General features: G+C 43.7%; 1 protein-coding gene across 1 annotated transcript in view; it reads left to right on the forward strand.

Moving 5' to 3' along the window:
• The first annotated feature begins 6,896 nt into the window (after positions 1-6,896).
• SLC25A26 (solute carrier family 25 member 26) overlaps positions 6,897-24,779 on the forward strand; it is a 132,996-nt gene continuing 115,113 nt past the window's right edge. Inside the window, exons 1-3 of the mRNA XM_048491712.1 lie at positions 6,897-7,013; positions 12,504-12,660; positions 17,850-17,959. Of these exons, the coding sequence (XP_048347669.1) occupies positions 6,975-7,013; positions 12,504-12,660; positions 17,850-17,959 (306 nt within the window). The 5' untranslated portion in view covers positions 6,897-6,974. The remainder of the gene's footprint in view (positions 7,014-12,503; positions 12,661-17,849; positions 17,960-24,779) is intronic.

Raw genomic sequence — 24,779 nt, forward strand, 5'->3', positions numbered from 1 at the left:
CAGAATCTTCATTCCTCTCTGGCCCCAAGTGTTTACCTTCTGATAACCCCCCCTGGCCCCCAGTATCCCCCCCCCTTGAGATTGGGAAACTTATAAGTCAACTTAAATGTGGTAAAGCTGCCAGCCCTGGATACTCTTTTTACCAGAGCTGTTTATAGTATTCAGGGAATGGTGGTCACCTATATTGGCACAATTGTTTAACACGGTTAACCTAACAGGTATAATCCCACTGTGTGGAACTATTCAATTATCATCCCTATCTATAAGAAGGGGACCCTGCCAGTCCTCTTAATTATAGACCGATCAGTCTACTCTCAGTTCTGGGCAAACTCTATGCCAAATATCTCCTTGGGAAATTAACTTGATTGGATTGTTGATAGAAATGTCATAGGGAGGGAACAGATTGGATTCCAAAGGGGCAAGTCAACCCTTGACCACTGCCTGGTGTTAAGCTGCTTGATAACCAAATACAAGAGGAAAAAGAGCCCCTTGTATGCAGCCTTTATCGATCTCCGGAGTGCATTTGATTCTATTAATAGAGAGATTCTCTGGAGGAAACTCAGTAGCCAAGGTATAGAGTCAAGGTTGCTCGAATTAATCAAGATTCTGCACACAAATACTTACTGCCATGTGAGATGCAACATAAAGGGATTGTTAACCCCACAAATTCCAGTTACTAAAGGAGTGAAACAAGACTGCGTATTGGCCCCTACACTCTTTAAGCTCTTTATTAACGATCTAGCTTCCTCACTAAGTGAGGCCCAGAATTATAGTCCAACTCTGGGCTCAACTTCTATACCCCTGCTTCTGTTTGCCGATGATGCAGTTGTACTTTCCGCATTACAAGAGTTGGATTAAGGAGAGCCCTAGAGCGTTGCATAGAATACTGCACACTCAACGATTTGCAACTCAACCTAGATAAATCTAAAATTGTGGTATTTACCCATAAATGGAAAGCCACCATCTGGCGGGTAGGCCACTGTAGGTTTGAGCAGGTGCAGTCGTATAAATACCTAGGGCTCACCTACCATCATAGGGCCTCCTGGACATCTCATAGGAATCGGGCCATTTCCATCGCTAGATTAAGTACTTCAGCCATCATACGCTTCCTTTATGGGAAAGGCAGAGGATACATCCCTGCGGCATTGAGAGTATTTAATGCCAAAGTGAGCCAACAAATCCTTTATGGGATTCCCATCTGGATAGGGGCATGGAGCAGAGAGGTTGAAAGAATTCAGTGGCACTTTCTGTACAAAATCCTTGGCTTGCCCCATTCTGTCCCATATGCGGTCCTGTGCTTAGAAACAGGTCAGCATCGACTGGAAACTCTGGCCTGGTGTCGAACATTCAAGTTTTGGGCCAGGATCTGTTTCAATCGAGATGAACGGGACTACACATCCCAGGGACATACCATCCTCCACACAACCCAATGGTGGGCTAAAATCGAAGCCAAACTCAATGAGCTGGGTATTTCCTTAGAGGACCTGCTGATGCTAACAGAGCAGGAGGTCTATGGGGCTATCAAGAAGAGACTTTTTGATAGAGAGTTCCAACAGATGCTAGAGGAAGCCAATAAAACCTGGTGCCCGATCTCTGTGGGAATACCGGTGGATAGGTTAATTGCAGCCCGTACCTCTACCTCCTGGTTGAGGCCCGGTGGCGCAGAGCAATCACCTTAGCTAGGTGTAATGCTTTGCCCTCTTCCTTTAGCCAGGGACGTCATCTTGGTATTCCACACAAAGAAAGGAAATGCCCCTGTGGCATGGGTTCTGTGGAAACAGTATCTCATATGCTGTTGAATTGTTCCCTTTATGAGAAAGATAGGAAGAAGCATATAATCCCCTCCCTGTACGGAAGTGAAGGCATAACAGATGATCAGAAGGTTATATATCTTTTAAATAGCCACAACCTTGATCTGTTGGAAGCGGTGGCTAAATTTTTAAACGCTGTTATTTCAATGCGCTTGAAATTGTAAAACTTGTTTTAAATTTGTGATGTATATGCGGTTTATATGCCATTAAAGGTATTCGAAATCGAAATCGATTGATCGTTGTTCATTGTTTCTTTTTCTGAAAAAGTCCAGAGTGTTTGTAACTACTACTTGAGTTTTCGCATCATTTCACAAAAAAGCAGAAACTGGGTCATCTGTGCCTCGGCTTGGTTTCCCAAAGGAGTTTTCGGTTGTGGGTTAAACCAAAATTGCTGAAGGCTTCTTATTCGGGAAGAAAGGAGAGGATGTAACGTTTCTGAAACTGTCAGGCTTTAGTCTGTTGCGCCAGGAAACCTGACAGATTAAAGAGACAGCCAAGGTCATGGCTGAAAACAAATACCATTTCATATCTAAACAGGGAGTGGGGGGTAGGGAAGCAGCAGGGCTTAAACGGAACACTATATTCGATTAATGCTCTTGGTTAACATGTCTTTTTTGAAAAACAGGTTGGTAAAAATTCCACTGACTGGCCTTATGAAAGATCTTTCCTGATACTGGGAAAACTACATGATTCTTGTGCTGAAGTTAAAGAGCAGATGTGTGAAAAGCAATGATTATGTACATGCCCCCATTCTTAATACCAAATGCATTCAACATGAACTGAAACAGAACGCACCTACCAGCATTTCATTTCTCCAGACTATTGGCAGAAGGCTAGGCAGCTGAAATGCCTCAGTTCTCCTCAATGTCAATAATTTTGCAAATTGGGCGTAACAGCGGCAGAAGCCCAAGGTGGCTCAACAGCATCCATTCTGTGTTTTCTTTTTAAGCTACTGTCCATCTGTTTCTTTCATATTCCCTATTAACAGTTTCTTCAAGGTTATTAGGGGCTTCATGACAGCAACATCTAATTTAGCTATTCATGACTATTCAGTATCAGAAACTTGGCCCCTTCTAAATTGGTGTACCAGGGGCACAAAATTTCTGGGGACTGTGGTCACCCTTGGGGACTGAGGCAAATCATATGGTTTCTGTTCACAGGAGAACTGAGTTCAGTCTTGGTCTTGTGAGAGCAGGCTCTAAAGTAATCTTTGTCTGGGGCCTGCAGATATTCTCAGCAGTCCATCTTTCCTAACATATAACATATTTAAACAAACTTTTTACACCTTCAGCAAAATTAATAAATTCCCTTAAACATTACATCAGACCTTGTTACAAAAAGCTAACAGCTTGCACTTGGTATTTAAATCTCCTTTCCTTGGAGAAATTATCTATCAGGCAGAAACATCAAAAGCAGGAAGTACATCAAAAGTACATCAAAAGCAGGAAGTAGTACATCAGAAGCAGGAAGTACATTAGTACATCAAAAGCAGGAAGCCAGCAAGGGAAGCGGTAGGCCCGTTAGATGACAAAGGAACAAAGGGTGTGCTAAAAGATGGCAGGGAGATTGCAGAGAAGCTGAATGAATTCTTTGCATCTGTCTTCACCCAAGAGGAGGTGAGGAACATTCCTGCACCTGAACCAAGCTTCTTAGGAGGCGAATCCGAGGAACTTGCGAAGATAGTGGTAGACAAGGAAGAAGTTCTGGCAGCCATTGATAAACTAAATGTTACCAAATCCCCTGGCCCAGATTGCATTCACCCAAGAGTTCTTAAAAAAGAGCTCAAGCATGAAATTGCTGATCTTCTCACTTTAATATGCAAAAATACCTTATCCCCTTGAAATCAGGCTCCATCCCTGAAGGAACTGGAGAAGATGGCCAATGTCACACCAATCTTTAAGAAAGGATCTAGGGGGGACCCGGGAAATTACAGGCCAGTCAGTTTGACATCTGTTCCTGGTAAATTAGTAGAATCTATCATTAAAAGGAATAAAAATTATAAAGCATGTAGAAGCAAGCATAGACCTGCTGAGAAAAGGAGGTCAGCATGGCTTTTGCCAGAGAGCAAAATCCTGTCTTACAAACTTACTAGAGTTCTTTGAGGGGTGTAGAAACAGGCATGTGGACCCAGGGGTGAACAAGTGGACATTGTCTACTTGGATTTCCAAAGGCTTTTTTGACAAAGTTCCTCACCAGAGACTGTTGAGAAAACTCAGCAATGAAAGGAATAAGAGGGGAAGTCCTCCTATGGATTAAAAACTGGTTGAGAAGCAGGGAAACAAAGAGTGGGTGTCAAATGGGGAAGTTCTCACAATGGAGAGAGATGTCGGGAGTGGTGTCCCCCAAGGATCCGCTTTTGGGACCAGATGCTCTTTCAACCCTATTCATAAATGACACTGGAAGTAGGGGTGGGTAGCGTGGTGGCCAAGTTTCATAGATGATACCAAATTATGTAGGGTGGGTGAGAACCACAAAGGATTGCTGTAAGAGCTCCAAGCCGACCTTGATAAATTAGGTGAGTGGGCTCCAGAAATGGCAAATGCAGTTCAAGGTAGCAGCAAAATGTAAAGTGATGCACATAGGGGCAAAAAATCCAAACTTCACATACACGCTTACAGGGGTCAGTGCTATCAGTCTGACAGACCAGAAAAGGGATTTAGGCTGTCTTAGTTGATAGTCTCCATGGGAATGTCAACTCAATGCGCCCATGGCAGCTGTAATAAAAGGCAAACTCTATGCAGGGGATAATTAGGAAAGGAATTGATAATAAAACTGCAAAGATTGTCATGCCCTTATATAAAGCAGTGGTGCGACCGCACTTGGAGTACTGTGTCCAGTTCTGGTCGCCGCATCTCAAAAAGGATATTGAGGAGATAGAAAAAGTGCAGAGAAGGGCAACAAGGATGATTGAGGGACTGGAGCACCTTCCCTATGAGGAGAGGCTGCAGCGTTTGGGACTCTTTAGTTTGGAGAGGAGGAGGCTGAGGGGGGATATGATTGAAGTCTACAAAATTATGCAGGGGGTAGAAAATGTTGACAGAGAGACATTTTTCTCTCTTTCTCACAATACTAGAACCAGGGGGCATTCATTGAAAATGCTGGGGGGAAGAATTAGGACTAATAAAAGGACTAATGAAAGGAAAAGGAAACAGAATGCTGGACTAGATGGACTTTGGTCTGATCCAGCTGGCTTGTTCTTATGTTCTTATGTTCTTAAACAAAGTGGTGTACATCAACTGAGTTCTTTAATTATCTTGGTGTGTGTGTGTGTGTGTCTTGCCTGGCCTATGTCAAAACTTTGGCCATCCTCAAGGGCTTCTGGACCGTATATTTTATTTTTGTTACGACATGAGGAGCAAGATGACCATTGCCGGGCCTCATACCACAAATGCCAAATGCTGAGTAGCAGTTCCCTAGCACTTCAAAACTAGCCAGTTAGATAAGAGCAGAACTACAGAAGCATGGTGCCATCTACTCCCAGCCCAACCAGCCTCTCCAGAAGAGTAACTTAATCGATGGTACAGAACACCATTGAGAGGTCCAAGAAAATCAACTCTCCCAGTTATTCTCTTGGACAAGATCATTGGTCAAAGCACCCAAGGTCATTTCCATCCCAAACCCAGGACTGAATCCAGATTGAAAAGAGTCTAGATCAATGGTTCTCAACCTGGGGGTCGGGACACCTTTGGGGGTCGAGCGACCCTTTCACAGGGGTCGCTTAAGACTCTCTGCATCAGTGTTCTCCATCTGTAAAATGGATAAATGTTAGGGTTGGGGGTCACAACATGAGGAACTGTATTAAAGGGTCGCGGCATTAGGAAGGTTGAGAACCACTGGTCTAGATAGTCCATCTCATCCAAGATGAAGCCACCGCCCACTCAAACACCTTGCCACAGGGTATGCTACTGAGTAAAGGATAAACAAAAATTTAAGATGATTAAAAAGATGGACACTCTAGGATTTTTTCTAGAGTACTTTTTTTCTTCCTCAACACTGAGAAAAGCAATGGAACAGTGAAGAGAATTTTGAGTTTTTTCAGTTTGAGTGGATAATGTTGCCAACCTCCAGTTGAGAATTGGATTTCTCCCAGAATTAACAACTGATCTCCAAACTGCAGAAATTCATCCTCTGAGAGGAAATAATGAGATAGCGGGTTCTATGACATCACATCCTCAACTACCTCCTTCCATTCCACAAACTCTGCCCTCCCCAGTGAGCTATATTTAGAAGTTGTGTTGCCAAGTCTTGAAACCTGATATGTGAACTAAGCCCCTGTGGGGTGCTGAAACATTGCATAGACAAGTAAGCCAGCCTTGAAACCTGGCTACTCCCCCAACTATGGTATAGCAGGATGAAAATTGTCCTGAAATATTTCCAGTACTCACACAATGAACATAACACATATGGGTTGTTTGCAGGGTTCTGTAACAAGTGACAGGCATTTTGAAGGAGAGATGTTTAAAAAGAAAAATGCACATCTGGGTGCATACATTAGCAACAAAATTAAGACCTGCAGATTAAGTTTAAATGGTTCTGCGGACACCTCCCCCCTCCCACGCCAAGGGTTTTAGGGATCAGATTGGCAACTTGGCTAACTTTCCAGTTTCTACAACAGTATGTTCCCTTTTTGTAGCCAGCTGGGAACAAATATTGCTAACAGGTCTTATCCCTTTAATACAGGTTTAATGGGATATCATTGACTTCCCAAGCATTAAGCTTCTATGTAAGGGACACAGGACAGTTTTCTCCAGGCCTGTTGGCAACCCCTTGAGGGAGGAGAAGAAAATACCGACATGTATGCAAGATTAACAGCCTCATCCTATGAAGAATGAGATTATCCTACTCTGTTTATGATACAGCTGCAAAACTGGAGGCGAAATTCGCCAGAGGACGCATTTCCTTAAAGAAGCTTCCCAATCGCAAAGGCAGTGCGCATGCGCCAGCAGCTCTTCCCACGTTCCCAAAGCAAAAGGAAAGGGAAGAAACTTCACTCGCTGGCATTGCGCATGCGTCAGACGCCTGCACGGCTCTAAGAGTCTACCCGGGCAAAATGAAAACAAGTACTGATCACATGACAGACGTGGACGGAGCGGAGGGTTGCAATATGGCTGCGCCCATGAGCGGCGAGACTCAGGTGTGTGCTGTGCCTTTTTAAAGTCTCGCATGCACATGGATCGGAGGGAGTTTTTGGCCTCCTTAACGGTAAGTATGTTGTGTTTGAAAACTTTGTTAGAGATAAATAAGCAAATGACGTAACGATGAAGTGAGGGGCGAAATGTGAAAGCGTCTCGTAAGTGAAAAATTGCTGGGGCGAGGGGAGAAATTTTTATCGTAGAAGTCGGATCTTGCGTATTTGCGAGTATGACGCCATGTCTCATAGAATCATAAAGTTGGAAGAGACCACAAGAGCCATCAAGTTCACAGGAACAGACAATCAAAGTACCCCTGACAGATGACCATCCAGCCTGTTTAAAAACCTCCAAAGAAGGAAACTCCGAGGAAGCGTATTCCACTGTTGAACAGCCCTAACTGTCACGAAGTTCCTCCTACTGTTTAGTTAGAATCTCTTTTCCTGCACCTTGAACCCATTACTCCTGGTCCTAGTCTCTGAATCAGCAGAAAACAAGCTTGCTCCCTCACGAACCTGACATCCCTTCAAATATCTAAACATGGCTATTATGTCACTTCTTAACTCTCTCTTCACCAAACTAAACATATCCAGCTCCCTAAGTCTCTCCTCATAGGGCATGGATTCCAGACCTTTTACTATTTTGGTTGCCCTCCTCCAGACCCATTCCAGCTTGTCAATATCCTTTTTGAATTGTGGTGCCCAGAGCCAGCATGGTGTAGTGGTTAAGAGCAGGTGCACTCTAATCTGGAGAACTGAGTTTGATTCCCTGCTTTGCCAGTTGAGCTATGGAGGCTTATCTGGTGAACCAGGTTAGCTTGTGCATTCCGACACATGTCAGCTGGGTGACCTTGGGCTAGTCACAGTTCTTCAGAGCTCTCTCATCCCTACCCACATCACAGGGTGTTTGTTGGGGGTGGATGGGGAGGGGAAGGAGATTGTAAGCCCCTTTGAATTTCCTTACAGGAAAGAAAGGGGGATATAAATCTAAACTTTCTTCAACTGTACACAATACTCTAGGTGAGGTCTAACCAATTCAGAATAGAGAGGTACAATTACATCCCTCGATCTTGACACTATACTCCTATTGATACACTATACTCCTATTGATACAAATAATCATGTACAAATCAGAAAACACAATACCAGTTAAGTAACAAAACAGCAAACAAAAAACTGCAAACCCATGCAAGAGACACAGTATTAAAATGAAAATTTTTTAAATCAGCATCTGAAGTTCTCTGGTTTTTCAGTCTGAATACCTCTGCCAAATATTTTGCTACCTCTAAAGAAATCTTCTAACAGAAAGTGGACACAGGACTGAACTGAGCTTTTCAGGTTCATCAATAGGGGAAAAATCTCGAATTGGCATTCACAATTATACAACTTACAGTCTAAAAGAATGTGTAGGACGGTCTTGGGGGTGGTGGGGAGGGGTGGACAGGCCCATGGAGGGCTGCTGGGGGTGGGGAGGGAAAGCAGGGAGGGCTTGTTCGCTTGGCAGTTGGTGGGGGGGGAGGCAGGTGCCGGGCATTTGCTCTGCCACCCGGCCTGGCTGTTGGGGAGGCAAGAGGGCTCTGTGGGAGGGCAATCGAATGTTGGGCCGACAAACACTGATCAATGAGGGATTCGTTGTCCTGACATTCAATTCCTTAGTGTGTTACAGTTTATGATATATTTCTAGTAGTGTAACCAAATCAGTAAGGTAACCGAAAAACTAATCTGAAAAGTTATCATTCTAAAAACAAAACCTTCATTTATTTATTTATTTATTTATTTATACTTTGGGCTTCTAGACCGCCCCATCCCCGAGGGGCTCTGGGCGGTGTACAGCAGATAATAAATACAATTTTAAAACATCATAAATAGGCTAAAACTTATAAAAGCAGCGAAAACTAGCTAAACATTAGCATTTAAATGTAAAATAAATATAGGCATAGGTGTAGGTGGCGCCCGGTGCCTAATATTAAATTCTTCCACCCCCAGGGAGAACGGTAGGTCTAGATAGATGTTATAGGCCCAGATGTAGAGGCCGGCGGAAGGGCCAGCGAAAGGGGCCAGCGGAAGGGGGCCAGCGGAAGGGGGCCAGCGGAAGGGGGCACCATCAGCGGCTGGACTCTCCGCACCATCAGCGGCTGGACATTTGGTGGTAAGATTAAACCAATGAAAATTTAAATTATAATTTAAATCAAACCCACCCTGGTCCCAGTCCACTTGTCCTCTATTTTATCTTCCTTTACTTAAAAAAGCAAAACAATGAGAGTTTATCATCCATTTGTCAGTCCCATCTGTTTTTATGCCCTCCCCCAATTGGTCAGGACAGTACATTGTGCTTTTGGTAGGAATTTGCAAACCTCAAACAATACTTTGCCAGGTCCATGCCAGGCTATTTATTTCATTTCTGTAGCTTTAATTCTGTCCTACATAAAGTTTGTGCACCTATACAAGAAAATGCTTGTGTAAGTATTTTGCATTAGGTCTTATTGCTAATTCAAGCATCCATGGCTTAGGGTTTTTTTTTTAATCTGGCTGAGTGAAAAAAAACCTGAAGACAAGGGATACAAATTCACCTCTATCCAATAACTATGTGGACATGATAACAGGAATGGTAAAAAGGTGACTATCTTTATGAAGCAGCAGGCATGTTGTCTAGTAATGAAATTTTGGGGTTTGCCAAACTGATAATTGCTTTTATGTATGTTCATGTATTTAATATAACAATCAAAGAAAATCAATATGGCTATTACCATTTCTCAGTTGGACGCATGAAGCCACCTTATATTTGAATTACACTATTAGGCTGTCAAGGTCAGAGAGACTAACAGTGGCTGTTTAGGGTCTCACGTATGGGTCTTTCACATCATCTACTACTTGATCTTTTTGGTTGGAGCGGCCAGGGATTGAACCAGGGGTCTTCTGCAAGCAAAGCAGATGCTTTGCCACTAGAGCCATGACACCTCCCCCGTGGGTAAGATGCAAATTTGTAATTAGGAAGCTGCCGCAGAGCTCTCCAAGAGCTGTCCAATACCCTTTTGTCTAGAGACGATGGGGCAGTTGGCTCTGGATCTTACCTGTGCAAACTGAGTTGTTGCACCTCTCTAGTGTTTCTAGAGGTGACAGGTCCTTGACATATAGCCTGCGGGCAACTGCCGTTCACAGGGCACGTTAATAATAGCAGGATGCATTTGAATTGTGTTTCAGATCACATGTAAGAGTAGGATTATGTGGCCAACCTTAAAAGCTGCAGATGAAGCATTGAGAGAGGGTGTCTATTTTCTTTTGCCCTCGCCACCCCGCCAATCATTACTATTTTCCACAGATGGAGCAGTCATCCAGGTATTTGCACTCCCTGGCAGATGCTCCATTAGCTACTTCATGAATTTAAATTGTGTTTAAGATACAGAAGTTTGAAATCCAAAGAAGCAATTAGTAACTTTTGATTCATGTTTTTGCCAGGTGGCAAGGCTGAAATCAGATCAATTTTCTTTTTTCTTTTTAATCATTTGCTGGAGATAAGAATTTTGATGGAAAAGGAGCTAGGAGGGTATGGGACGGGGGGTGGGGGGGTGGAAGGGAGCGGGAGAGGAAATCAATGCATGCAAAATAGCCGAGCAGATTAAAAGAGTAATTAGCTTATTGATTTAAATTTCAACTGTAGCTACTGAGCACCTCTTGAATAGGATAACAAGAAATAGCAGAACGGAGTACAGCTTCACTTGGCTGCTGTTATCAAAGCAAGCTTTAAGCAGTACCACGTGAGTTGAAAACAGTCTCCGTTGTTTTCAAGCCAAATTAATGTTTCGATGAATATTTGGCTGCTTGGGGGTGGGGAAGGGAACAACTTGTTAATTTGTGTTGCTTGCTGGCTTTATATGAGAAAATGTTGTTAAAGGATGCCATGCGATAGTCTGTCTGGCAAATGTCCTCAGTATTTGCTGACCACCCTGCCCAAAAGGCTCATACTGGTCTTCAAAGGAAAAGGAAGCCAGCTTTCATCAGACTTCCCGGCTTGGTCATCTCTAGCCACTTCTTAACTCACCATTACCAACTAGTGAAGTAGTTGTTTAGAACTGTAAGATAGTATCAAGGGAGGAGCTGGGCAGAGTTAGCATTTCTGCTCAGCCTGTAATAACGATCCAGCAACCTGCTGACTTCTCCTGTTTGGTGTTCTGTAGTTGAGGCAGCAATTGTTCCTGTCACCTCAATTTTTAAGAGTCTGGCTACACTGGTGAAATCAAAACTAGGGGCAAACTGCTGGCAAAGGATTCAAAGTAAGCAAGACAAGTGTATACAATGACCTGTAAATAATAATCATAAAGTGTGTCAAGTCACAGCTCATTGATGGTGACTCATTTGGGGACCTTCAATGCAAGAGATGACCAAAGGTGGTTTTGCCATTGCCTGCCTTTGCAACCTGAGACTGAGACCCAAGTACTAACCATGGCCAACTCTGCTTAACTTCCAAGTTTAGGCTAGTTAGGGCTACTCAAATGGCTCCAGTGACCTGAAGGGCTAAGCAAACCATCGTTTGAATCTTGAGGCAGTTTTGTTTAGCCACTGGGCTGCGTGTTTGTGTTCGCTTTTGGTTTTTCCTCCTTCATATTTAAACATCCATCCCATGGGGACCCAAAGTAACTTACATCATACGCCTCATCCTCACAATAACCCTGTGAATCAGGGTAGGCTGAGAGTCTGTGGTCACCTAAGTAAGCTTCTGTGGCGCATTGGGGATTCACACCTGGGTCCTCAAGCAGAAGCGTAGCTGGGCCAAACTGCGCCCTGTGCGCATTCTATATTTTCCGCCCCCCATTCCCCCCCCCCATTGGGCCCTTTCGGCTCCCCCCCTTCCCATACTTACCTTAGTTCCTTTCCTTTTTCTAGAACTTTTTCAGGCTGCAGAAGGCCTCTTCACAGTAAAAACGGCCTGATAAGAACTATACTTCTCAGGAGACCTTGTGACCTTGTGGGGCTCACAAGGTCTCCTGGGAACTGTAGTTCCTCAGGCTGTTTTTACTGTGAACAGGCCTTTTGCAGCCTGAAAAAGTTCAAGAAAAAGGAAAGGAACTAAGGTAAGTGTGGGAAGGGGGTGGGAGGCACCGCGGGGGCGGGGGAGGGGCCTGGGGCGATTTTCTGAGCCCCCAGTCATGCGCCCGGTGCACAGCGCACCCCCTTCTCCCTTGTAGCTTCGCCACTGTCCTCAAAATGCTAGTCCAATAATCTAACCTCCATCTGTCATATGTACGTAATAGATTGTGATTTGTTTATGTAAACCCAGTTTGTTTCTTACTTTTGGGAAGAAACCAATGAGTTCCAGGAAAACCAGTGGGAAGCGTCACAGTGTCCATGAGTGCCACATTTAGGTGTCCACGAGTGCTCGAAGTCTGTTCGTTGATTCCATGCCTTCTTAATGACATTGGACTTTTGCTTCCCATCTTCTAAAATTACAATCCATTGCGCCACATGTGAATTCTCAAACAGTTTCTGTCCATTGCCCAGCTGCATCTGTTTTTGCCTTTCTGTTTGTTACTAATGCAGTTGTCTGTTTGTTCCTTTATATTTTGAAGGCTGGAGGACTCGCTGGAATGTGTGTTGACCTGATACTGTTCCCTTTGGATACTGTCAAAACTAGGCTGCAAAGTCCCCAAGGATTTAAGAAGGCTGGAGGCTTCCGTGGCATTTATGCTGGTGTTCCTTCAACAGCTGTAGGATCTTTTCCAAATGGTAAGGATGTTGCATGCAAGTTAAATACTTGAGATTGTTGTGGACGCTCACAGTAGTGAAATGTTTTGTGCATGATTTTTAGGCCCTCACCTTGTTTCCCCTACTGCAAAATTCATGAGGGCTGGGAGGCTCCCCTTTCTCCAACTCTACTGGCTTACCCTGCACTGTTTTGCTGGGTTTCCCAGGCAGTCTCCCCAGGTCTCAGAATGGGGAAGGCAAGGGGGTTGCACCACCTTATCCCTTTAGCTTTTTTCAGGACCGTAGTTCCTGCCACATCATAGCTGTATCCTCTTCTCCTCTTTGTCTTTCCTCAGGAACAAGTAGTGGTGTTGAGTTGGATTTGATTCCCCATTCCTCCATGTGACTGGCAGACTCTAATCTGGTGAACCAGGTTTTTTACCCTGCCTCCTACATGTGAAGGCTGATGGGTGACCTTGGCCTTGTCACAGTTCTCTCTGATCTCTGTCTGCCTCACCTCATAAGATGTGGGGAGGGGAAGGGAAGGAGGGGACAAGGTGTAGGGAGGGGATGGGAAGGAGTTTGTAAATGGCATTGAGACTCCTTATGGTAGAGAAAAGCAGGGTATAAAACCAACTCTTCTTTTTCTTTAAAGGTCCAAATAGCCCCGCCCCTTCTTTGAACATACCTGACCTCTCTCAGAGAGTGTGGTGATTTGCTCCTCCCGCTTTCCTCCTATTGGGCTGCTGGATAGCTCCCTGCCCCAGCTGGCCTCCCTCTTGCCCTGTTGGTTATGTCAGGGCTTGGGTGGGATAGGCTACCTGTCCTCAATCCCTGTCCCTACTTTATCTGGTCTTCCCAAGGCTGGATGTTTGGACCTGGACTGCTACAGAGCTTATTTTGCCTAGCGCAGACCTCTCTGGCCCCACTCTGGGTTCTGCTGAGGCTGTGGAGGCTGCTGTCTTCTCTGGGCTACTGTATTGTTGGGTCCTAGCTGGTTACTCTGTCTGAGCCTGCAATTGGGGTGCCAGGCTCTGAGTGGTTGCCAAAGAGGCTGCCAGACTCTCTGCCAGTGAGGGTGGGGTTGCTGGGATCTGCACATCCCATGGATTCAGTGGAGGGTCTGATGCACAGTTCGAACAAGGGCAACTGAGATGCTATAGACGTGGGTATTGTTGCCCATCCTTCCAACATGGTGTTGTAGTTAAGAGTGGTGGACTCTTGTCCACACATGGAGCTTGCTGGAGGACCTTGGGCCAGTCACAGTTCTCTCAGAACTCTCTCAGCCTCACTTGCCTCACAAGGTGTCTGTTGTAGGGAGGGGAAGGGAGAGAAAGAAGTTATAAGCAACTTAGACTCCTTGTGGTAGAGAAACGGAGGGTAAAAACTACTACTTCTTCCCTGAGAGAAACTGCCTCTAAATTCTTTACTTAGATGTTTTTGTTTATTCAGGGGACTGTAGGTAGATACTCTCTGTTCATTGTCCTGTGACAACATTTTCCCTCTGCCCCTTAAGCCCTGCACATGTACTTCATGAGTCTGAGATCTTGAGCTTACTGTCTTCCATGTGCTCAAGAAGTCAAGCTCATCCGCTGGGGGCTGAATTTTGTTTCAAGTGAATTAATCCTCTGTCTCAGATCTTAACAATTTCAACATATGCTGATGTTCAGCTTGTGTTCACAAGCTAATGCATGGTTTTTAAGTAAGTTATGCTAATCTGTATTTTCATAATTTTATTTTTCTGAGATGACTTTTTGTTTTTATAACGGTGCTGTTCAGTACTTGGTAGACTGAGTACAATGAAGCTGAAGATGATTATGCACTGCAAGGACAAAGCTAGCATTCCTTTGCACGATTTATTTCCTCAAATAAATTAACCAAATAAATTGTATAACATTAAATTACAAAAATGCACAGGGGTCCCTTGAGATGAGTACAGCACTCTGATTGGGTAAGTTGACCTGTTCTGTGATTGGTGCAGCAACCAACTAATAAGAGGGAGGAGCTATGTCTCTTAGAGGTTTTTGTTTGTGGATTTCAATAGCCTCCCTATTTGAAATCCACAAACACCAAGACAACTTCAACAAGGAGGAAGAGACTCTGAGAATTAACAAAACTTGCCAACCAGTACTTAAAAACACCAGAATCAAAGGCCAAGGGCATGCTAGGTTTGTTGACAAAGAACTGCACCCTGCATTTTCTAATACTGTTGCTACTGCAGGAATTCAAATGTGAATACGAATGTAAATGGACTAAAAACCCCACCCACAATGGAATGCAGTCAACCACACCTTTGCATAGCAGGTTCCACCCAAACACTTACTGACTGGTTCCCCACCGTGGGACATGGACAATATATACCCCACTAAACATTCCCTTCTCACAAGACACAGTGTGTAACAGATTTTACTAGTGATACTAGTGTTAACCGCTAGTGCCAGTATAAAGCTATATAATGTATGGTGCAATATAACTTAGATACCACTACCTTAGCAAACCTCCAAGACCTACTAGCCCTTGGTGTACTTTCTTCCATTTTCATAGCTTTAAGCATCTTCCAGCAATGAAAATCTGGATATCTCTTAGAACGGACGTATGGTTAATGGCATTAGTGATACTGAAATTTTGATGGTGGTTTATGATGCATGAAGGACACTGGGGAGCTGGTATATAAATTTTCTAAATAGTAAATAAATAGCATGCCATAATCTTGATGCCATGCCCCAAAAGGCCCAATCACTTTGCGTCTGAGTGAGAACCATGAAAGCTTTCCAATGCGGTAGAGACTGAAAGAGAGGGTAGCACTAGAACATGTGTTTGTGAGGAGACCTAAGTAGGGGAAAGAGTAAATATTGAGTTTCGGCAAAGATAGTGAAAAAGAAAAGCATTTCCGCTTGTGGCGGGGATGTTCTTCCTGTTTCTGAACTCTTTTCTTCTCTCTGTGAATGTTAATGAAAGTTTACAGCAGTATCCTGGGGCACCTTCAGACCTTCTAAGCCCTTTCTAAGATGATATGAAATTTTTCTGTTCTTTATCTCCTCTGCTCTTATCTCCTTTCGGAGATAAGAATCTTTTGATTAGCAGCAGAGGGTGACAGCTGGGCCCCACAACACAATTAAAACCGTTCCTTGTGGCAAACTTAAATGTCCTCTTCTGCATTTGTATTTTTAAATCTCAAGCTGCATTTTTTTAGCCATGTTGAATGAGACAGATGTTTTGAAATGTCTCAGTGTGAAGGCAAATGCTAAACTTGGCGAATGGCAGATGCTTCTTTAGAGTTCTTTTCAGTAAACAAAAATGCTGCGATTTCAGTGTCTTGCTTTGACATAGCTGCTGCTGTTTTGGATTGGTGCTACTTTGAGAGGGAAAAATGTGCTTAAAATGCTAGCACTTGTTTGGCTGCAGTCTGTCTGACTGATTGCTGGGCTTTGATTGCCTAAGTTCCGAATTCTCCTGTAGGCAGATGTGTCCTGTTTTGAGCTGTCCCAATTTTTTTTTCAATTCATGCATATTTTGTGTTTGAGCTCCTTTGGTGGGGAGAAAGGTGGAATCTGAATATTGTGGCTGAAATGAATTGACCCCCAATCAGTGGTGGGATCCAAAAATTTTAATAACAGGTTCCGATGGTGGTGGGATTCAAACAGTGCCGCCGCCGCACACACGTACTTCCAGTCCCTATTGGGCAGGGAGGTTGCTTTACTAACCCCTTCACGGCACTCTGAAAAAATTAGTAACCACTTCTAGAGAATTGGTGAGAACTGGTTGGATCCCACCTCTGCCCGCAATCTACTTTTTAAACTTCCCCGAATTAAAAATGCAGTTTGAGTGTTTGGTATAGAAATGCTGCCTACTATACTGTGAGCAGGCAGGGATTTTTTTACTCCCGGTCCCTCAAGTGATACCCCCTCAGAACCTTATATTTTAATTTACTGAATTGTATCTTAAGTTCACCAAACAGATCACTTGAGAGAATCAAAATAATGCATGTGTGTTTAGATTATAGACTTCATTTGATCGATTCATCCGTGCTGTAGATTAATTTTACATTTTATTTCACTAAGGGCAGTGACAAGACTAAGGTGACCAGATGGTCACCTTTGTGAACCGGGACGGGGGGTAGGCGGCCGCGCGTGCCTTTCACAGGGCGGGAAACGGCAAGCCCCAGAAGGCTGTGCTCCTGCGGCCGCGCGGGCGGGAGAATGCCGCACTGCCTTGCGCCCCAGAAGGCAGTGCGGCAGCCTCCCCAAAATCGTGACAATTTAAATAACAAATTGTTTGAAGGCGGGACTGTCCTGCCAAAAGCAGAACGTCTGGACAAGACCTCAGTAGACTCTGTAAAATAGCACCAAATCATTGTATTTGTTGCCTTGTGATTCATCACTAGAGGAGATGGGGACAGAACAAGTGGAATTTTTCTCTAGTCAACTAGAAACCTCACAATGTTTAAAGGGCCAGTTTGGTACAGTGGTTAGAGTATCAGACTAGACTCCAAGAGATCTACACAGAGGCGTAGCTGAGCCAGAGTGCGCCCGGTGCACACTCTGTGTCCCCCCCCCCACACACTTTTACCTTCCATGAACAGTGCAGGCTGGAGAAGCAGCCTGTTCCCTTCAGGCCGAAAACGGCCTGGTGGGAACTATACTTCCCATGAGACCTTGCGAGCCCCTAATGCACACACCCCGGCCCCCTGGTAGCTCCGCCTCTGGATCTACGTTTAGATTCTCACTCAGCCATGGAATCTGTTTGAATGACCTTGGGCCAGTCACGTTTTCTCTCTGCCTAATCTACCTCATAGGGTGATTTTTGTAATGATAAAATAGAAGAGAATGATAAAATAGAAAGAATGATGTTGCTTTGGCCCCTGTTGGGGAGAAAAATAGGCTGTCAATAAATAAATTTACTATTGTTATGAAAAGCTAGCCACCTGTCCTTTTAAACATCTTACAATACCAAAATGAGTATTGGCAAGTAATGAACTAAAGGATATCTAAAAATCTGTTCTGAGCTAAAGAATTTGATTTGAACTGAAGGCAAGATGTTTGGTGAAGATCTTCGTGGGCCCACAAGTTTGTACCTGAATGTGGTTGGCGGAGTGCTGGTGTAGGAGAGAGGTTTGAAGCACCATGCTGGACTAGAGGCTCTTTAGCTATGTCGCTCTTGATGCTAACTCAGTCCTGTGGCAGCAGCAGAGTTTATTAAAAAGAAATCTTGGGGGCCTTTTTGTCTTTCAGCTGCTGCCTTTTTTGTCACATACGAGTATATGAAAGCCACACTTCGTACAGATGCATCTCCATATTTAACTCCAGTAACGCACATGCTGGCCGCCTCATTTGGAGAAGTAGTAAGTACCACTGAACTGTGTGAGGGGTGGAGAGGGAGGGGGAGATGGGGAAAAAAGCAGGCTAGAAGACATCTTCGCAAGCGTGTGGCTGCACGAGAGCCTGTTTCTGAGGAGGAGCTTGTCCATTCTCCAATTCTGTCATCTACCTGTGGAATAGGAGCAGCTTCTGGATAGGGTCTAATGATCCCCATTGGTGTGGGTTATTTAATGGATGTCTGAGAACTTGTCTGTGGTGATTTCCAAATAAAATCATACATGAAGGCAAACTGTCAGGGCTTTTGTTTCTCTGGCCCCTTCCGCACACGCAGAATAATGCGTTTTCAAACCACTTTCACAACTGTTTGCAAGTGGATTTTGCTATTCCGCACAGCTTCAAAGAGCATTGAAAGCAGTTTGAAAGTGCATTATTCTGCATGTGCGGAATGAGCCTCTGAGACGTCTTCAGAAAGTGACTTTGAATAGGTGAAGGTTTCCCTATTGGCATATGTGCACATTTTCTTCCCTACAAGAACTGTTATAGTCCCTGATGGAATATGTTGCCCGTATTTTTTTTTTTTTTGGGGGGGGGGGGGAAGCAAGAAGAGGTCTCTCCTAAAAGGGAAATGAGGCTAGGAGTCCCAACCTTGTTTAAACAAATATACCTTGTAGATACACCGGTGCGTCTCAAGGAACCCTTGACTGTGAGAGTTGTATATTAATTAAGCTTCTATTAATATTAATGCAACTCTATGCGGTAGCCTTTTTTGCTCTAACATTATTTCAAATAAGGTTCTTCTCCCTCACCTGCTTCTTGCTGCCTTGCTTTTGGAATAAAAAGCCCAGCCCGCAATTGAACCAAGGATTTGGATTTGGTACAGTGAGAATCTCGTATCGGTGCAGCAAATTGAGTGGTTCCCTCTCCTCCACTGTCTCCTATTGAACGTCACTTGATTGATTCCAATGTATCTCAAATTCCAAGCAAAAGGATGAAAGTTGTAATTATAGTTTTATTGATTAATCATTAAGGTTTAATCAAGCTGTAGCCACAGGGAATGGCTGTTATTTTGTAAGTAGGTCTCCCCCCCGACACTTGCTTAGTTGTAACAAATGAGTGTTGGATAAAGGGGCCGATAATGAACCCCAAAAGTAAGCTGTATCAGGTTTCCTAAGATTGTTTTTGAACCACTGGGTTAGCTGCCTTATTGCAAATTACAATTATGACTTCTACATTGCTGGGGTTAGGGTCGTGACACCCCTGTGATATGAAAATCTGTGTAAAATATTTTGGCCCTTCGTACCAGAGAATAAGTTATTTTTTTCCTTTTATTTTACTTTTAAAAAAGAGATTGTGTATATTTGTGGTATTAAAAGATAGAATATGTTCACATTATACTACACTATGCATACATTTTATGCATTTCTGAATTTCTAAACTTTTTCTGTGCTGTCTGCGGTTCCTGCAAAACTCGCCCAAAATTCCGATTTAATTTCTTAAGCCAACCTGCAATATTTCAAAACCGCGATGGAGAAAGTCGCGATTTGGAAGGGATAATTGTACATCCTAATGTCAAGGTGAAAGGTCCTAGATTACTTTGCCTTCTAGTTTTGGTTAAGTTGGGGCAGGCATTTGAGTTGAACATAATCTCAGTGTGGAACACAGGATGGAAGACCCTTTCAGACCGCGAACGTTCAGCAGTTAAACTCTAGATTGTGACTTCATCAGAGGCGTTCCTCCCATTGGGCAAAGTGGGCAGTTGCCCAGGGCGCCACCTTGTAGGGGGTGCCAAAAATGCAGGTGGCATTTTTTGAATGTTCAGTGTTTTTTCTGTTTTTGGCCTGCAGGGGGTGCAGTTTTTAAGCTAGCAGCACCAAAATTTCAGGGATTTTTTAGGAGACTATCCTAATGATATTACCCAGGTTTGGTGAGGTTTGGTTTAGGGAGTCCAAAGTTATGGACTCCCATAGGGAGTGTCCCCATCCCCCATTGTTTCCAATGGGAGATAATAGGAGATGGGGGCTACACCTTTGAGGGTCCACAACGTTGGACCCCCTGAACCAAACTTCACCAAACCTGGGTGGTATCATCAGTAGGGGCTCATGAAGATACTCTGAAATTTTGGTGCCACTATCTTAATAATTGCACCCCTGACAGCAGGCACACCCTAAAAATTTCCCCAGATTCTCCTTTTAAATCCACCCCCTTCCTGCCAATGCTTGTTTTCTTTCTTTCTTTTATTCTTTCAATGCCTAATAAAGGTTGTTGTTGTTGTTGTTGTTGTTGTTGTTGGGGGGGGGCATCAAACTCAGGTTTTGCCCAGGGCTCCAGTTTGCCTAGGTACGCCACTGGACTTCATGTCCTGTCAGTGGAGATTTTTCACATGTACGCAGTAGGGACACATGCATCATACCTTCAGTGAATTTTATGAATATGCATTTTGTAAAAGTATTCTCTGGACTGTTCTTATTTCCCTATGATAAGCTTTCTAAAGCATTTGCCCATGGTTCTAAAGCATTTGCCCGTGGTTTATGATATCCTCAGCAAGACAGGCAAAATGGGTTTGAGCCGGCAGCAGGCACTGGCTGTTGAACAAAAACATGGTTGGTTCTGAAATATTCCTAAGTTAATCATGGTGGCTCACGTTATACGTATTCCGGGTGTTCTACCAAGCTTGTGTACAGGAGAGCAATTGAACATGTTGGTCAAAACATGGCAGAGAAAATAAAGTTCACTGCCTTTACGACCTGGTGGAGAATAGAAAGAAGAGCTCGCCGTCTGTTGGAAGGAAATTCAAATTAGGGCTGCAGCTGTAAATTGCCTGTAAATAAAGATGAATGGCGGCAGAGAGCAGCAGACGCTGCTGGCAGATTCATCACACAATTAAAGTTGAAGCCAGCACATTAGGAACTGTCAGATACCTAACCAGCCACCCACGTAGTTTCCCATGCATGCGTTCTTGTAAATACACGTGTTCCCTCACTGGTTTTCTCTTCTTGCCCCAAAGGGGAGTAAGAGAATTAATCTCTTTGAATGTTTCTGTTCTCTCCTGACATTACATCTCCTCCTCCTGAAACTGCCAGTGAATGTAACTTTCTTTGTTTTTTTTTTGGGGGGGGGGAGGGGGACAGATGCAGCTTGATGGCATATTAATCTGCAGTATAATTATAAAGTGAAAGTAAATACAAAATAAGGAAAGTTCGGATTTATACCCTGCTTTTCTCTACCGAAAGGAGTCTCAGAACGGCTTACAATCACCTTCCCTTCCTCTCCCGCTAATGGAGAGTTCTGAGAGAACTATGATTAGCCCAAGGTCACCCAGCAGGCCTCATGTGTAGGAGTGGGGAAACAAACTTGGTTCACCAGGCAAGAGTCTGCTGCTCATGTGGAGGAGTGGGAAATCGAACCAAATTCTCCACTGCTTTTATCCGTTACAAAATATTTACATGAGGGCTCTGCTTTATTCAGCCACTATAATTAAAGATGTATAGCTGTGGTTTGGTGTGTATCTCCAAACACACAATATGTCCAACCATTACTGTGATGCCAGAGGTTGTTGAGCCCTGGAGATAGTGGTTAGATTATGGCCCTATGAAGCTGAATGTGGAGAGAGACAGCTATAATCTGTGGTTTGTGGTCCATTTGGACTCATGTACTGTGATTTAGATGCCAGATAACAGCTAGTAAAAACTCTGCTGCGATGTTTGAATTCGGGACCTTTTCTGACTCCAGCATGGAGGATTTGCATTTTATACGATGTCTTTAAAGTGGCTTTTCAACTTCGCACAGTAATCATGAAGCTTACTAGCTCATAAAAAAACTGCACTAGCCTCCCTGCCCACACACATTGGGACTTTTAAAACACCATGGAACAATGAAGTTATACATATACAGAGTCAAATGTTCTTATTGTAGTTGATATTAGGTTTCTCTCAGTTCTGTTGCCTAAGAGGATTTTTTAAAAGCAGAGATGCCAGGGCTTGATGGGTGAGGGTGCTAGAAAAGTAAGGGAGGTGGATAGTGAAAAGGTGCCTGGTAGCATGCCAGCCGTTTCAAAATGTCTCTGTAAAAAGGGGTCTTCTGTAGATGGTTTCAAGAGCATCGCCTAATAGAGTTCAGTTACAGTAGCATATTAGTGGATCTCATTATTGATAATTATGCAGATTGCCTAGTATTACTGCTGTCTCCTCAGCAATTGTGTTTGGCAATCTGATTGCTGAAAGGAATGATTTACTACAAGGAGGAGTGGTTTCTTTGGAGATGTCATTAGGGTGCATTTCAGTCATCTGTGCAGTCTTTCCAGAGGCTCTGGAAACCCCCTAAATTTATATTATATCACTACCTCCATCTGTATCTCAAGAGTTGGTCTGTCAAGTGGTTTATAATTCTTTCCTTGTTCAGTTTCTGGATGTTGCTTTGCTCCCATTTTATAGATGGGAGCCGAGGCTTAAAATAACATTCACTGGCCAATGTTCAGCATTCTCTCTCACTTCTTGTGAGGGCAAAATTAGAAGATGTTGTGGTTACGCTGGTCCATCTCTTATTGGATTCCAGTGGCATATTGTGAATTTGTGGTCTCATATTGCTCAAAGGCCTGAGAGATTCTCACATGGTCACAGCTGGTCTTTAGGTGGACCCCTTCCATTTTCATACATTATGTCATGAGGTAAGGCGCTGTAATGATTATCACCTCAAAAGTGAACATGGGACTGAGACCTCACAACAGTGAACAACGTGTCCACACACTGTTGTGTTTCTCACCTGAAAACTGTTTAGGCCGTTGCTTTATATGATGGGTCACACATTTTTTAATGGAATATAGGCTGCTGTTGTTAAAGTCGAGCTGGTCTCTTGGATCTTCCTTTCCCATCACGTCTCAACCCGCCTCTCCCGGTGGGGTGATGAGCGGATGTGATAAAGAAGAATGATTGATGATATCAGTCTGTGATAACAAGTTCCCACAAAAGCAAGTTAAAGTGATAACATCCCAGAGTTGGAAGAGGAAAAAATTGTTGTTTTTTTGAGACAAACTAGTTTTGAACGATTTGTGGTATCTTTTATTAGGATTACGACTATTTCTTTAGGATGAAAATATGGTTTTTTTTGAAGTATTACGTTTTCCCTTTCGGCAAAACTGGCAATTTTAGATGTATGGTCTTTCCCCTTTCTGCAAGGACTAAGATACATTGGGGCATGATTACTGAAGTGGCGTTGTTACTGAAAGCTCTGTTCCTCCGCTTTGTTTGCGTAGATGGATGCTTTGTCCATGCATGTGTCCTGATGTAGAGAAACCTGAGGTGGGAGGATAGACTGTATTCTATAGACTTTGATTCAGAGAGGAGATGGGATTTTGGGGAAGTATTCCCTGTGACTAGAAAACTACCACAGTGGTCAAATTGCTAGAATGTATTTAGCCTGATATTAACATTTGTTTGCAGGATTTCTTGTTCAGTGTAGGGTGGTGAACTGCCTCTCAATCACATCAGGAAATAACTTCCTCATACTATTGCTTGTGTATACTAGTTTAGGCTGACCAGACGTCCCGCTTTTGGCGGGACAGTCCCGCCTTCAAACAATTTGTCCCACGTCCCGCGGGTTATTTCAATTGTCCCGATTTTTGGGAGGCTGCCGCACTGCCTTCTGGAGCGCAAGGCAGCGTGGCAGCCTTTCCTCCAGCGCGGCTGCAGAACCGCGAGCCTTCTAGGGATTGCTGCCGTTTTCCTGCCGCCCTGTCCACAGGGCTGAGGAAGCGGCTAGCAATAAAGCAATGCGCTCCTTCAGATATTTTGTGATTGGATATAAGAAGATTAAGGGAGCGTAAAAATTGATCATGAAACCTAACTTGTTATATGTTGTAAGCCACCCCAAGCCTGGAAGGGAAGGTAAATCCAACCACCACCTGGTAAATCCAACCACCACCATCACCACAACGTTTTTGAGAAGGTATCCTTCTCAACTTTAACTTGAAGGTTGATTTAGTTCTTGTATTTCCAAAATTTCTATAAGGAGATATCCGCAGTTGATCAGGAGAAACCCAAACTCCTTTTTCTATTTAATTGATCACTTCATTGTGCCATTGCTCCCATTTTTTATTTGCACTCTCCCATTCGGCTACTTAACGTGACAAAAATTATTTTTCTCTACCTATGTTTATCATAGCTTTAATGGTCAGTGTCATAATTCTCACTGTTCCTTTTCCTTCTGCCATGGTGGTCTGTCTTTCAATTGTGACAGAGCATTTCACTTGCTCCAAGAGGCCACCGATTCCTCTCAGTCTTTGATTGAAAACAAGATTGTGCCTCAGTCTTGCAGTGCTTTTAGCAGGGTTTCCTCCCTTGAGTGAGAATTTACTTCCTTGGCAGTCCCTTTTTTATGCATTCAGTTGTCCTGTGACAAAGTTTGCACTCTAGCCACTGGTGTAATTGGTAATGTGAGACATCTGGTTTTTATGGCTTGCTGGACCACGGATTGCTTGGGTCCAGTGGGGGGCTGAATGGAATGGTGGGTCCAAACCCAAGTATGTCAGACAAGAAGCAGGATGATGCCATTTTGTATTTCTTATAATCTCTCCTGAATGCTGAGGTAAACTTTAACCCCATAATATGACCTAGTATGGCCTTTCCCAAGTGGTGAAAGATTTGAGCACTAGCCAGTTACCTTCCTCTCCCTCCATAAGAATAACCTCATATAAAATCTGGGCTTTACCTGGCGATTCTACAGGAAAGAGTTTGTTGCTTAGAATTAAATCCCTTCCCCTTCAGAAATGACTGCAGGTGCTGACTTTGAGTGGGACATTGCAAGGCTTAGTTTTAAGGACTGTAATGCGTTTTATTTCCCTCGGGTGAG

The sequence above is a fragment of the Sphaerodactylus townsendi genome, linkage group LG03 (assembly GCF_021028975.2).
Source record: "Sphaerodactylus townsendi isolate TG3544 linkage group LG03, MPM_Stown_v2.3, whole genome shotgun sequence".
NCBI classification, from domain to species: Eukaryota; Metazoa; Chordata; class Lepidosauria; order Squamata; family Sphaerodactylidae; genus Sphaerodactylus; species Sphaerodactylus townsendi.